The 10,746-nt window shown below is 53.7% G+C and overlaps 2 protein-coding genes across 4 annotated transcripts in view; one reads left to right on the forward strand and one right to left on the reverse strand.

Annotated features, from left to right (window-relative positions):
- Positions 1-562: 562 nt before the first annotated feature.
- Positions 563-2,698, forward strand: Eva1b (eva-1 homolog B). 2 transcript variants are annotated; one of them, XM_021161188.2, is made up of 3 exons: positions 563-1,448; positions 1,705-1,866; positions 2,059-2,698. In XM_021161188.2, exons 2-3 carry the CDS (start codon positions 1,800-1,802, stop codon positions 2,484-2,486), a joined length of 495 nt encoding a protein of 164 aa, XP_021016847.1. In that variant the 5' UTR covers positions 563-1,448; positions 1,705-1,799; the 3' UTR covers positions 2,487-2,698. The 2 variants fall into 2 exon arrangements, with proteins under 2 accessions (XP_021016847.1, XP_021016846.1); XM_021161187.2 differs by having other exon boundaries at positions 821-1,448; positions 1,772-1,866.
- Positions 2,699-3,411: 713 nt separating this feature from the next.
- Positions 3,412-10,746, reverse strand: part of Sh3d21 (SH3 domain containing 21) — a 12,962-nt gene continuing 5,627 nt past the window's right edge. For both annotated transcript variants that reach the window (XM_029475999.1, XM_021159889.1), the window contains 6 exons: positions 5,148-5,241; positions 5,013-5,065; positions 4,831-4,925; positions 3,831-4,675; positions 3,680-3,737; positions 3,412-3,602 (listed from right to left, as the gene is read on the reverse strand). In XM_029475999.1, the coding sequence (XP_029331859.1) occupies positions 3,531-3,602; positions 3,680-3,737; positions 3,831-4,675; positions 4,831-4,925; positions 5,013-5,065; positions 5,148-5,241 (1,217 nt within the window). In that variant the 3' untranslated portion in view covers positions 3,412-3,530. The remainder of the gene's footprint in view (positions 3,603-3,679; positions 3,738-3,830; positions 4,676-4,830; positions 4,926-5,012; positions 5,066-5,147; positions 5,242-10,746) is intronic.

The raw sequence follows: 10,746 nt of genomic DNA on the forward strand, positions 1-10,746 counted from the left end.
CTCCATCACATTAATGCATTCCACTACTTTCATGACACCTCACAGCCCCTTGAAGATGCCTGCCTCCCAAGGGCTTGTAACCTCTGACCTCTGCAATTCCAATTCCTTTTTTTTTTTTTTTTTTTTTGGTTTTTGGTTTTTCGAGACAGGGTTTCTCTGTATAGCCCTGGCTGTCCTGGAACTTATCCCACACTAAAATGCTGAGGCAGCATTATATGCAAATAGGTAAGTACGCATGGGCCAACGCATGCTTACAAAGCAGACTAAACACAAAAATACCCAGGTCTCAGCCAGCTTGGTCCTTTCTCCATCTCCTCTTGACCCCTACTTGAACCCAGGCGGGCTTGGGGGAGTCGGGGTCTGCAGCTTGAACAGGGAAGGGGTTAATGGCCTCCAGGCTTCAGGCAGCGCCTACAGCTATGCCTGCAATTTCCTCTGGCCATTCTTTTCCCTCCTCCTTCCCAAGATTCCCGCCAAGAAGGCCTCCCCCTCACCCCAGCTCCAGCGTAGGGAGGGGAAGGGGGTTGGCCAGGAGAGTAAGCAGAAAGAAGAGGCCAGCTGCAGATCCCCCCCAAGCGCACTTCTGTCCCAGCCTTGAGCCCAGGTGGAAGCACACGTGTGACTGGGCAGGTCCGGCGAGCAAAGCAAGCGAGGCTGTTCCCTAGCGCCGAGGCCCCCGCTGGGGTCTGCAATATGCTGGGACCTGGCTCACCGCCGAGTCCGACAATCATTAACCTTGGGTGACCACAGCAGCTGGACACACTCAGCCAGGGCCCTGGGAGGAGGGGCTGAGAGATCCCTTCTCCGAGGAAAACCAATAAGGACGCGGGGGTGCCGGCTGCCTCTACTAGGTCTAGGAAGGGCTAGAAGGATGAAGGAGTTTGGACCCGCCCCATCCCAGGAGGAGCCATGCACAGGAAAGTAGTTTGGAGCCTGCGCGCTAGAGTCAGAGCGTTGTGGGTTCAAATCCTGACCGTGTGGCAAAGGTCTTCAAGATCTTTGACTCAGTTTACTTCATTTGCAAATTGGAGATTTAATGGTAGCCACATTCCAGGGTTGGCAGGCTTAAATGAAGGGATGTCTACGGGGAGCGGGAGGGGGGGTAACCTGCGGCCAGGGGCCCCAGGCCCCAGGGATGTTTAGTAACTAATGTTGTTGTTAGTACTGGCGGGGGCGGACCCTGTGAGCGCCCTCCCCAGCGGCTTCCTGTAGGGGAGCAGGGGCCGCCCCCTCTCCCCTTCCTCCAGGCGCTCTTCCTCCCGCCTCTCCTCCCCGCCCCGCCCCGTCCCTCCTCTTTCCTCGGAGGAAACTTTCCGCCGGCTGGTCGGTCGCGGTGTCCGGCCGCACCGCCGTGCGAACCTGGTAAGGCGGACGGGGCGGCCCGGCCTGGGTGTATGCGGCCACCGGGGAGACGCCACTGCCGGGGCGAAGCTGCGGGACGCTGACGGGTGAGCGAGCCGGGCCGGCCGAGGCCCCGCGGGTGGAGGGGTGCAGGAGGGAGGTGGAAGGGGAGCCCGAGGCACCGCCTCGCCCTTCCTGCGCTGGGCCTCGCCTGGGGACCCCACGAGGGGGCGGAGCGTGTGCGCCCTCTCCGCCGCTCCCGGGGATGGAGAGGCGTCTGCGGGGGGACGAGGACTAGCAGAGTCCAGATCTGCGATCCAGTGAGGCGAACCGCTCCCTCCCCCCAACCCCCCACCACCCCAGGGTGGAGGAGCTACGCGAGGAGCGAGCGCCTTGGGCTCTGGAGGACCTGACCTGGGTGACCTCGCAGGCTGACAGGCGAGCTGCATCCCAGCAGCATGGATGCCCCGAGAAGGGACATGGAGCTACTCAGCAACAGCCTGGCAGCCTATGCGCACATCAGAGGTGAGGGCCAGGCCTGGGGGCACGGAGCCCGTCCATCATAACCCAGGCAGCCCTCCACTCCCAGCTGCTCACCCTCAGTCCTTGCAGCCCTTCCGTTCCTTGCCCCAAGACTAGCTAAACCCTGGATCTCTCCCATATGGGACGACTCTAGCCTGTCAGGGCCCCCTGTGACCTCCGCTCCCTGCTCCCTAGCTAACCCTGAGAGCTTCGGCCTCTACTTCGTGCTTGGCGTCTGCTTCGGCCTGCTGCTGACCCTATGCCTGCTGGTCATCAGCATCTCCTGCGCGCCTCGCTCGCGACCCCGGACCCCTGCTCCGCGCCGGGACCCCCGGAGCAGCACCCTAGAGCCGGAAGACGAGGACGACGAGGAAGATGAGGACACCATGACGAGGCTGGGTCCTGATGACACGCTGCAGGGCCAGGAGCTGTCCACAGAACCCGACGGGCCCCTTAACGTCAATGTCTTCACGTCAGCAGAGGAGCTAGAGCGGGCACAGCGGCTGGAGGAGCGTGAACGAATCCTGCGGGAGATCTGGCGCACTGGGCAGCCAGACCTGCTGGGCAGCGGCACGCTTGGGCCCGGAGCCACGGCCACGCTGGGACGAATGCACTATTACTGACACCCGGCCCCTCAGCGTGGGGCCAGAGTACTGGATATGGGACTGCCTCAGGGCCTTCAAAAAACTGCCTCTGCCCCCAACTCTCTTTGGTGCTATTGGGCGTCACATCGCTGCCTGCTAAGCACTCTTCATAGGGCAGGTGTGGGTGGGAAAAAAATGCCAGCTCCCACCTTCTCCCGATAATAATGACCAATGAAAGGTAGTCTCGGCGACTCAGTCTCTCACTGGTTACTACTGCTTTCAGCAGGCCCCCAGGCTCCAGCCCTGCTGCAGGGGAGTTCCGGGGCTGTGGGAGTAGCGGATTGCACCCCCTCTGGGGGTGCACCCAGTGCATGCTTGTGATCACTTCACAGATCAAAGGAACAGACCCAGACACGCCTCTTGCACACAGGGCGGATACTATGAGCATTCCTCACAAATACGGTAGCCGGTGGCTGGAACCAGGAGGTGTTTGGACAAATGTCACCTAGTCCCCTGCCCCTATGACCTGCCCTGGGATCTCATCATTGCAATCACAGGGAGTCCTAAGGCTCCAACTTTGATGCAAATTCTATTAGACTTAGTGACTGAGCAGATACTTCTAGGCCAGAAATCATTCCAAGTAACTGGGCACAGGAGTCCCTTTGCTCAGAGGCTAATTGGGAGGAGCTGGGCCCAGAGACGGCTGGCTCCACCCCTTTAGCACACAGCTGGCTCCCTGAATCCAGCCCAGAGTCCAGGTCCCTCCACCCTGCCTCTAGCATAGGGCTGGCCTCCGAAGGAGACTACCCCCGCCCCCAACCATCCGGTGGATAAAAATAGCCTTGCACAGGCCTTGAGAATGGTAATGGGAGCCACATGTTGGCCAGATGTGCCCGAGAGAGACTGCCAGGAATGCAGAAGGCGGTGTGCTGGCTGGCCCCGCCCCCCAAGGACCAGGCTGGTCTGAGTGTTCAGAGTTTTTTACTTCCATGGAGTTTGTCAAAGTTGTGTGCAAGGACCGGGGTGGCCCAAGCAGGATAGATGTCCCTCCAGGTTGGGTTGAGGTTCGGCCTGAACCTGCTCTCATTCTGTCTGTGTTTCCGTCTGTGTCTCTGCGTGTTTGAAGGATTTCCGGTTTCTCTGCATCATCTGAACCTAGGTGGGAGAGGGTCATCATGGACCAGGGCCTCCAGCTACTTCCCTCCTCCCTCCTGCGTCCCCATTCCACCCACCTCCGGCGACAGGAGCGCCTCAGTCTTCAGCTCCTCCCGGACATCCCCCATCTTCTGTCTGTGTACAGGGGGTTCAGGGTGAAACGCCGGACCCTTCCCTCCCTCTCCCGCCCCGCCCCGCCCCACTCCGAGTTAGTTACTGCCCACTTACTCCAGCTTCAACTCCAGAAGCTCCAGCCGGCTCCTTAGCAACCCCACCTCTTCCTTTAACGATTCCAACACATCCATGCTGTCATTCTTGCTCTTGGGAGAGGTTAGTGGGGCCAAGGGATGAAGTGTGGGAGCTTCTTCAGGGCCTGGCATCTGCTCGATAGTGTGTGGCACTTGGGGGATGGGGGTTGACTCTTTGGGAAGCACCTGCTTTTGGGGACCCGCCCTTTCAGAAGGCAGCTTTTTGGGGAGTGCCTTGTTTAGGGTCCTCTCATCTTTGGCTAGTGGCTCCTCAAAAAAATTGGCCTCCTCCATGGCAGACACATCCTCAGCCTTGGACTGGGCTGGGAAGGAGCCGTTCACCTGTCTCAGGCAACAGCAGGAGTCAGGTGGTGGGGAGGACTCTCCTGGCACCTGGATGTCATTTGAGGGTGCAGGAGACTCAGGCCTCTGTGTGGATCCTCCCTGAGGCAAGTGCTGGCACTGACTGTTGTCTCTAGAAGGCTCCTTTTTAAAAATCATGTGCTCTGGAGTCAAGATCTTTACTAATGCAGGGGCAGTGTCCTCATGGAGGACCATCTTCAGGTCAAGGGCTTCATCCTTAGCTGGCTTATTCCCAGAAAGGGTGCTCTCTGGAGTGCCAGCCTTGTCCAGAGTGGTATCCTCTGTAGCAGGAATTTTGTCAGAATCTGGGTATTTCTTTGGAATGGGGTCCTTTGGAATGGAGTCTTTGTCAGGAGCCGGGATCTTCTCTGGGTCAAGGACCTTATCTGGAAGTCGAGACTTCTCTGGAGTCGGGGTTTTACTCCTGGAGGGACCCTTTCCTGGGCTTTTCTGTTCATCCTCCTGTGGTGATGGTGGGATGGGGTCTCGGTTGGAAGCTGGGTTCCCCGGAGGAGCTTCCTTGTTCCCTTGGGGTCTTTCACCCTTCCACCACACACCTGTGGGAGCCATCTCCTCCCAGGAATGCCCTCTCCCACGGAGCTGGCCCCTCCCCTCACCTGACTGGATGCAGAGTGCTCTTGGGAAGCCTGGGTTCTGGATCCCTTTCTCCCAGGCTGCCTGGGTCCCCCATTGAGGCAGCTGCCATTGAAGCCTATGAGAGAAGAGCTTCGGGTACCCACGCTCATCTCTATCCCTCAACACGACCACCCAACCTTCCACTTGGATAGGAAGCCCTTACCAGAGTTCCGGGAGGGGCGTTTCTGGCTGTCTCCACTGGGTGTTGAAAGTGTCCTGGAACACAGGAGCAACTTGTGAGTCGGGCAGGAGGAGTGTCTCTGCCTCTCCTCCAGCCTCAATGCCCCATCCTCCTTACTTGGCTCTGCCTGGTGCAGAGGCTGCTGCTGCCAGCTTCTTTACAGTAGGTAGAGATGATTTAGGCATGAGTTTCTTTGTTTCCTTAATAGGAGCTGAGAAGAGAAAAAGGAGTTGTGTCCATCTGTCCAAGTCCCTGGCTGTGTGTCTCTGTCTCGTGCCGTGCACAGAAGACTCAATTGGTGATGATTTCTACCAGGCTTGGGAGATCACCTTTAGGGAACTGCGAAGCACCCCATCCGAACACAGCAGGCAGCAGGAGAGGCTGTGTGTGCGGGAGAGAGCACTCTGTGGACAGGCTTTAATTCAGTGTTTGAAGTTTAGTCCTTATTTTTTTATGGATCACCAACAATCCCCATATCTGCAACAAAGCTGTTTTTCCCTAAGACAGGGTCTCACAATGTAGCTCTGCCATTCTGGAACTCACTATGTAGACCAGGGTGGCCTCTCTCCACCTGCCTCTGTCTCCCAAGTGCCCCTTAGGAGTAAAGCCTGCACCACTGCACCCAGCCTGAATCCCCACTTTTTGATCGCACTTCAGCCTCTCTTGCCGTCTCACGCCTTTTTAAATGATCTCACCCAGTTTCATCATCATCAGTAAACCAACAACGATGCCCAGCCACCGTGGCCACTGAGACCTCAGTCATGTTCAGCTGCCCTCTCGCCAGTCATTTCAAAGGATGACGAGATTACACTCAGTCTCAAGAACAGAAACCAAGCTCCTCCTGGAGAGCCACCAGCAGCTACACCGTGGCATCCAGATGCAGGTTCCAGCTTCCCAGACCCTGCTCCCCCACCCCCCCACCACACAGCCTTCCCCATTTCTATTGTTCTCAAGTCCCACTTTGCAAGGATAAGACAAGTCTCACTTTTCTCAATCCTTGTACTTCTAAAAAATTCAGCAAGAGGGCTAGGTAGATGGCTCAGGGGATAAGGGTACCACTTACAATTCTAGAGGACCTGGGTTCAAGTCTCATCACCCACGTGGCAGCGAGCCACTGTGGGTTTGCCACTGAAATCCGTGGATTGCTCTTGCAGAGGATACAAGTTCAATACCCAGCACCGACCTAAGGGGAGGGGCATCTTCTAACCTCCAGCACTCTAGCACTAGGGTGATTCAAGGCCTCATGGGTACCAGTATCACACAAAATATACCAAGAAAACGTGTTGTGTGCACACATGCATGCGCATATATGTATAGGAATGGTTGCTTTTTAGCTTCCACACTCCCCCAGAGAGGATCTCTACATAGCCCTGGCTGTTCTAGAACTGTGTAGATGAGGCTGGCTTCAAAGTCACAGAGATCCACCTTCTTATGCTTCTTAAGTGTTGGGATTAAAGGTGTGTGTACCACACCCACATATACATACACACACACATACATATATATATATATATATATATACACACACACACAGAGATATACATATATGTACACATATACACACACAGATATAGATATCAAACAGGGTCTCATTATAGCTACCCAGGTTGGGCTCAGGTGGCCTCCTAAGTAGTAACTATTGGTGTAACCACCATGGTCAGCAACAGTGGACTTTTTTTTTCCTTTTTCTTTTTAAGACTGGGTTTCTCTGTGTATCCCTGGTTGTCCTGGAACTCACTCTGTAGACCAGGCTGGCCCTCAAACTCAAAAGAGATCCATCTGCCTCTACCTCCTGAGTGCTGGGATTAAAAGTGTGTGCCACCACTCAGCAATTTTTAACTTAGTAACGTGCTAAATATCTGTGTGTATGCTGATGTGCATACATGGGAATTTATTTGCCTAGGTGTGGAGGGCAGAGGACAACTGGGGGAAGTCATTTCTGTCCTTCCTCCGAGTGAGTAATGGAGATTAAAGCCAAGGCCATCAGCCTAGGTAAGCCATCTTCCCAGCCCTGCAGTGTACAGTCCTAAGTGAGATGATCTGGATTCGGTAACCCCAGCCCCTGGAGGTAGAGCTAGTTCGAATGTTGGGAATTCAAGGCCAGCCGGGCTATGCTGTAACACCTTGTCTCAAAATAAGTATTCAAAAAATCCCAAACAAAATGGTCAGAGCAGGCCACATAAAGGTGACAATGACGTTAGTAGGAGCTCTGAAGGCAGCCACACACACAGTGGCATCCGCATTGGCAGACAAAGTCATTCCATACATGCATACACACTGACATAAGTCCACTGACGGCAAGCTCTTATAAGTACAGGCTCCGATCGCCAGCTTTGTTTCTTGCTACTGGCGTAAGAACTCGGGCAGGGGAACTCTGTACCACAGTGCCTTCATCTGCGAGACCTGGAGACCTGCATACATGCAGTATACAGCGGTGTGTTGAGGCCTGAGTGACCCAACACCTATGTGCCCAGCTGCCTGCCATGCAGAACTCAATATAGTTAACCCTGAATGCTGCTGCTTATTATTTGACTAAGGGCTCTGTAGGGCCCTCCCACTAGGCAGCAATCATATACTCCTTGGGATGATTTTCCTAAAAGAGGAAAAGAGGCTAGGAGAGGGTCTGGAGACATGGCTCAGGAGTTAAGAGCACTGGCTGCTCTTCCAAAGGATCTGAGTTTGATTCCCAGCACCCACATGACAGCTCACAACCATCTGTAATTCCACTTTTTTTTTTTAAAGATTTATTTATTTATTATATATAAGTACACTGTAGCTGTCTTCAGACACTCCAGAAGAGGGCGCCAGATCTCGTTGTGGATGGTTGTGAGCCACCATGTGGTTGCTGGGATTTGAACTCTGGACCTTCGGAAGAGCAGTCGGGTGCTCTTACCCACTGAGCCATCTCACCAGCCCTGTAATTCCACTTCTAAGGGATCCAACACCCTCTTCTGGCCTCATGTACCAGACACAAACATGGTGCAAAGATATACACGCAAAGAAAACACTTGCAAAATAAAATCATTGAAGCAATTAAAAAAAGGACAGTAGACATGCACAGATAGAGCTGGGTGCCTTTAACTCCAGCACTCAGGAGGCAGAGGCAGGGGGATCTCGGAGGTCGAGGTCACCCTGGTCTACAGAGCGAGTCCCAAAACAACCAGAGCTACATATTGAGACCCTGTCATGAAAAAAAAAAAAGTCCATAAATAGAGGAGGAAGGCCAGAGAGTGGCATCCTGCTTTCGTTTCTGTCACTGTGACAAATGCCTTGATAAAGAACACAAGCAACGGGGGAAGGGCTTGTTCAGTTTCCCATTCCAGGTTACAGTTTATTACTGCGAGGAAGTTAAAGCAGGAAACGTCAATCTGCAGACAAGAGCAGAGAGAAAATAAACACACAGATCCTTCTTGCTGTCAGCCAGCTCTGTTCTTAGGCTGTTCCCAGCTCCCATGCCTAGGAACAGCGTTACCCACAATGCACTGGGTCTTTCTATGTTAATTAACAGTGAAGACCCAGCACAGGTAGGAAAATGGGTAACTCTGCTCGGGCTCCTGAGCTTGGGGCCAGTGATGTGGGGCAGGGTCCCAGGTTCTGCTCCCTCCGCTTAACAACACAGGCTGCAAGCTCAGTCACCCCGTGTCACCTTTCCTTGAGATGGCCAGGTGGCTGGGAGGAGTTGGTGTCCTCTGGTTGCTGGCAGAAACAAAATCAAATCCTACTGGAAGCCTTTCTTTCCTAAGGCCTACAAGGTTCCCACAGCTAAGCTGAAGTCATAAGCTCAAAGGAAGGAGACACACACACAGAGGCAGCCCACCGTGAGCAGAGGCACACACACAGAGCAGAGCACACACACAGAGCAGAGCACACACACAGAGGCAGCCTACACAGTCCACAGGCCCAGCTCAACACACACTGAAATCATCGGAGGGGCCGTCAGGAAGAGCCATCAAAGCAAAGCAAACAAAGAGACTGACTACAGAAGACAGCATTCCTGGAAAAATACACAGTGCAAGCCCATGACCTGCTTGTGTATAGACAGATTTATGCACACATCATACGCATTAAACATTAGAGTAAACATTACAGCTAGAAGCTAGAGAGAGAATTACTAAATGAGAAGTCAGGGAGCAGGAAGGCTGGGGGGCAGGGGCAGGGAAGGGGAAGATGGCAGACATTCGAACCAATATTCTCAGTGAAGTAGTACCTAAGTCCTCTCCCAGAAAGGCAGCTAAGAGGAAAAGACAAGAAGAACATATCCGTGTTCCAGACACCATCCAGGGCATAACTGGAGAAGAGTCTGAGCTTGATATTCCTCCCTATGAATGCATCCCTTCCCCTGGCTTGGTCCACAGAATGGATATGCAGTGCAAGGTGGGGGTGGGGGTGGGGCGTGAGAAACAGCAACTTCACAGCAGCAAAGGCAGCCACTCATGTGACACCCCAAACACAGCCAACACAAGAGTAGAAATATGGTACACTTCACCGGAACACAAAACTCTATGCATCAAAGGACAGCTTTAACAAAGGATGACGAGGGGCTGGAGAGATGGCTCTGCAGTTACAAGCACCAGCAGCGGCTGCTCTGCCAGAGGAAAAGGCTTCAATTCCCAGCATCTCCGTGGTGGCTCACAATCACCTGTAACTCCAGTTGCAGGGGGAAATCCAACGCCCTCTTGTGGCCTCCAGCGGTACTGCATGCATGTGCTGCGCAGATATACAGACACATTACCAGCACGCTGGGAGGCAGAGGCAGGAGGATCTCTGTGAATTCGAGGCCAGCCTGGAATAGAGCAAGTTCCAGGACAGCCAGGGCTACATAGTGAGGCCCTGTCTCAGAAGAAGAATGACAATAAAATGAAAAGACATTTCACTGGCTAGGAAAGTTTTACACGATGATCAATGTATTTATCACAGTCACCATCACATCACCACCATTATCATCACCATCATCACCTTTGGTGTTCTGGGGGTTGAAGCTAAGGCCTGCCTCATGCTTGCCAGGCATGGGCTCTATCACACGGCTATAGGTCCAGCTACCGTCTCATCTAGAACATAAAGAACTCCTGTACCTCAGTAGTAAAGAACACCGTCCAACTGGACAGAGGCAGAAAACATGGAAAACTTTCTGACACCTCTTAAGCTCCAAAGGAGCACAAAGCAAAACCACAATATGCCCTCCCACCTGCCTGCCTGGTTCTAATGAAGGCATTAACAAGTACCAGGAGATAGTGGGGAATCTAAGATCTTCATGCACTGCTGGGGGAAGGCAGGAGGACCATGAGTTCAAGGCTATCCTGGCCTCTGTGAGACCCTGTCTCAAAGATTCAAAGACTAGAGATGTAGCTCAGTGTCAGAGCACTTGTTAAGCATGTGCAAAGACCCTCTTAGCCAGGTGGTGATAGCACACACCTTTAATCCCAGCACTCGGGAGGCAGAGGTTAGATCTCTACAAATTGAGTTCCAGGTCAGCCAGGGCTACATAAAGAAATCCTGTGTCCAGAGGGAACAAAAGTTGGACAGTCTATCACCTCTCTGTTTTCTGGCTATGATCAGGTGCGACACTGAACACTCAGGGCTGGGGAGCTAGGACACTGGTTAAGAGCACTGGCTGGCCGGGCGGTGGTGGCGCACGCCTTTAATCCCAGCACTTGGGAGGCAGAGGCAGGCGGATTTCTGAGTTCGAGGCCAGCCTGGTCTACAAAGTGAGTTCCAG

This window comes from Mus caroli, chromosome 4, assembly GCF_900094665.2.
Source record: "Mus caroli chromosome 4, CAROLI_EIJ_v1.1, whole genome shotgun sequence".
Taxonomy (NCBI): Eukaryota; Metazoa; Chordata; class Mammalia; order Rodentia; family Muridae; genus Mus; species Mus caroli.

Coding starts and splice junctions, on each gene's coding strand:
- Eva1b (XM_021161188.2), top strand. CDS start 1,800: ATGGATGCCCCGAGAAGGGACATGGAGCTACTCAGCAACAGCCTGGCA. Junction 1,867..2,058: donor AGCCTATGCGCACATCAGAG/GTGAGGGCCAGG, acceptor CCTGCTCCCTAG/CTAACCCTGAGAGCTTCGGC.